The sequence below is a fragment of the Diaphorina citri genome, unplaced genomic scaffold, assembly GCF_000475195.1.
Source record: "Diaphorina citri unplaced genomic scaffold, Diaci psyllid genome assembly version 1.1 scaffold1026, whole genome shotgun sequence".
Classification (NCBI taxonomy): Eukaryota; Metazoa; Arthropoda; class Insecta; order Hemiptera; family Psyllidae; genus Diaphorina; species Diaphorina citri.
Genome location: NW_007378456.1, coordinates 90,215 through 93,187, shown reverse-complemented (window position 1 = coordinate 93,187; position 2,973 = coordinate 90,215). Strand labels below are relative to the sequence as shown.

General features: G+C 39.5%; 1 protein-coding gene across 1 annotated transcript in view; it reads right to left on the bottom strand.

The window, feature by feature from the left end:
• Nucleotides 1–866: 866 nt before the first annotated feature.
• The window catches only part of LOC103513790 (tubulin alpha-1 chain-like), a 6,279-nt gene continuing 4,172 nt past the window's right edge, over nucleotides 867–2,973 (bottom strand). Inside the window, exons 3-4 of the mRNA XM_008478637.3 lie at nucleotides 1,002–1,140; nucleotides 867–875 (exon numbers count right to left, since the gene is read on the bottom strand). Of these exons, the coding sequence (XP_008476859.3) occupies nucleotides 867–875; nucleotides 1,002–1,140 (148 nt within the window). The remainder of the gene's footprint in view (nucleotides 876–1,001; nucleotides 1,141–2,973) is intronic.

Sequence of the window (2,973 nt, the reverse complement as noted above, 5' to 3'; positions counted from 1 at the left end):
CAGAATGCTGCAAGTCAGGTATTATCTTAGATTACAATGTAAATTAGTGAGTAGTTGTGAGTACCTACATTACCGTTTAAGATATGTATGCCACTTGAGTTTATGTGGCATACGGTCGTTCGAATAACGCCAATTAAAAACCGCACAATATGGAATATGGTTAGCCAGATTCTTGCATACACCATTTGAATGCGTTTCTTAACCAGACCATTAAGTTTGGAATGCACTTATGAGTTATGAGCTTATGACTCATAACTCATAAGTTATGAGTGAACGGCTTAAAGTTCCTAAACACATTCTTGATCTTATGATTTATCTGATCTTTATGAAGGTACCTGTGTAGTTATGTGAAATCTTGACTATATCTTGGGTCTTATGCTGGCCACTCACGTTCAGTCTTCAGAACGTCTGAGAGACCTGTAGTCGGAAGTTTTTTCCGTCACACACGTTCCTACTAGGTCTGTCAGACAGTGTGAGCGGCCGGCATTAGGTGTGTTTTTGATTTTCCTCGTATTTCATGGTCCTTATCTAATATTGACTGCTCACGACTTCTCAATGAGGTACTCATTAAATACTCATCAAGCATCATTAAATACTCAAATGAAGTCATCATCGATACGTTTAGCTTTAGAGCAAGTGACGAACACTGCGTTCAAATGTGACATTAGCACGGAAGTATTGAAACCGGATACCTATAGCAGTACCCATACTGTTAGCTGAGATGTCTTGGTCTAACTTGATATCAGTTTAAATAAGGCACTACTTTTATACACTACTTACAGCTAGCTAAAATACGTAGGTAATACCTATGTAGAAGATGCAAGAGTACAGGTGACAGGAAATATTGAAGACTTACAAGTTATAACCTACGACATCTGGAAAATATGAGAAATGTGTTAGATAATCACCCTTTTTTTCATATGAAATGAATTCTTTTGTGTGATCAGCGGGAAGAGCGAGCAATTCTTGGCGCCTAAACCCTTGAACAAGTTCCTTATTACATCACAGATACCGGGGTCGGTTTCATGAGACCACATTAGAGGTAGGAGTTCGGGGGCATTCAACCTAAGGGTCTTTTGATCCATGTCCAGTCCTGTGGTATTATATTGTTTGCCTGGTTTTTCGCTGTCGTATCTTTTCCTGGAATGTTAAAGGGACAGGCCTCATCTCCTGGTATTCGTCCTATGACCTTCTGGTTCTTTCCTGACCTTTTCTAATTGTTCTCACGTTATTGGTGGATAGACTTCGTTAGGTATACCTTTTCCTTCCAACACTGAGACAGGCCTGTCTCACGGCACGGACAGCAAACAAACTTTTCAACCATACCTGATCTTTCTTGCTACCAAGCCTGTATTAAGTCGTGGGTTTGGCAAGATCACTGTTTCTGCCCAATGCCAATGGTAGATGTTGATGGTTAGATTCTGGTTTACCACCAACTCAGCTCATTCAAGTTCCTTGGCTCCTACTCAAATTTTGCATCTGCCTACAGCTTCCACTTCTACAAGAACCTTATTCATATTCAGTAGGTGTAATGGTATTTCTATTTTCCAATTGCTTCTTTCATCATCAACTCTATTCTATTCTGTGTCTATTCTGTTTAGTCTCTTTGGTTCTCTATACGTGTTATTCATTTTTCTGTAATTTACTTCACCAATCCGGTCTGGAGCGTCTATGTTTCCATTCATCTGGAATATGCCTTGTATTCCCATTATCCTATTCCTATCTTGGAGTTCATTTGCCAGTCTTGTTATTAAGCTCATTGTAGTCTCACTATTATTATGTTTGGTATATCTTTCTGAGGCATCTCTGTATGTAATCAGCCATTCCGCGCCTTATTGTTTGGAACGAGTTTCTTTGAATTCCTTTCTCATGCTATTCTCACACTGCTTTGTACGTTGTACATACTTTATAACATTGTACTATTGAGGTGTACAGTTCTATCAAGATAACAAGAGCAGTATCCATTGTAGGATGTAGGATTCTCTGTTATTTGATGTTTCTCGGAATACTCGCAGAGCAGATTCGTAGAAGCTTAATCCCATCCTTTAGAGCCTACATCTAAGTCTCAGGTTAGGCCTTTTGTGTATGGAGTCAAGCAGAGGGGCTCTAGTAAGTACTTATGTAATCTGTGCCATTTAGCCATCTTGCCAGCTGAAGACATCATTATCATTACCATTTTAGTTGTCCTCACGAGGCTCAGTTTTAATTAATACATCAGCTGAATTGATTAATTTATGTTGGAAATGACATACCCAGATCGTGGGTCTAAAAATAAACCACTTGGTATCATCAGGTTGCCATCTTGTAATTCAATCAGGAAAGTAACTATGTTTAGAATCTTTCCTGGGATCTAATAAATTGTAAATGACGGAGGTACCTAGTACCCAGACGATCCGATAGATCTAAATATAACCATTATCTATGAACCTAGGAACTCTAGGAAGACAGACCAGGAAAACGTGATGACTTGACATGTGAGCCCAACTACCTAGACACTAGACAGCTTATTGGCGCTAGCTATTCTTCGAATCCCATCTCCCATCTTGAAATCAAAACTCCTGCTTTCTTTCCTCAGTGGAGCTACCTGCATATCCACTTTTCGTTAAAAAGAATCTAAGGATTCATACTCAAGGATTCCGTTCGTTAACAAAGAATCTATGTATACTAGGTAACGATTGATGCTTCCAATAGGAAATCTATTTCTGTGTCTATTCCTGCTTTACATCTTCTTCCAACAATAAACATTCTTTCTTCCATGTATAGGAATATTGGGAATTCTATTTTCGGTATTCTTGCTTTATATGGTGCTCGGAGTCGAGTGTTTACTTTATTTCCATTCATTTGCTTGGGATGTGTTTACTGGATATGAGAGGGGAGGGCTGGAATCTGGAATGTCAATGCTCTCCTTGCCTGTGTGCCTGGAATAGATAATATGGCGTCCGACCCAGCGCGGCGACTGAGATAGAAGGCAGA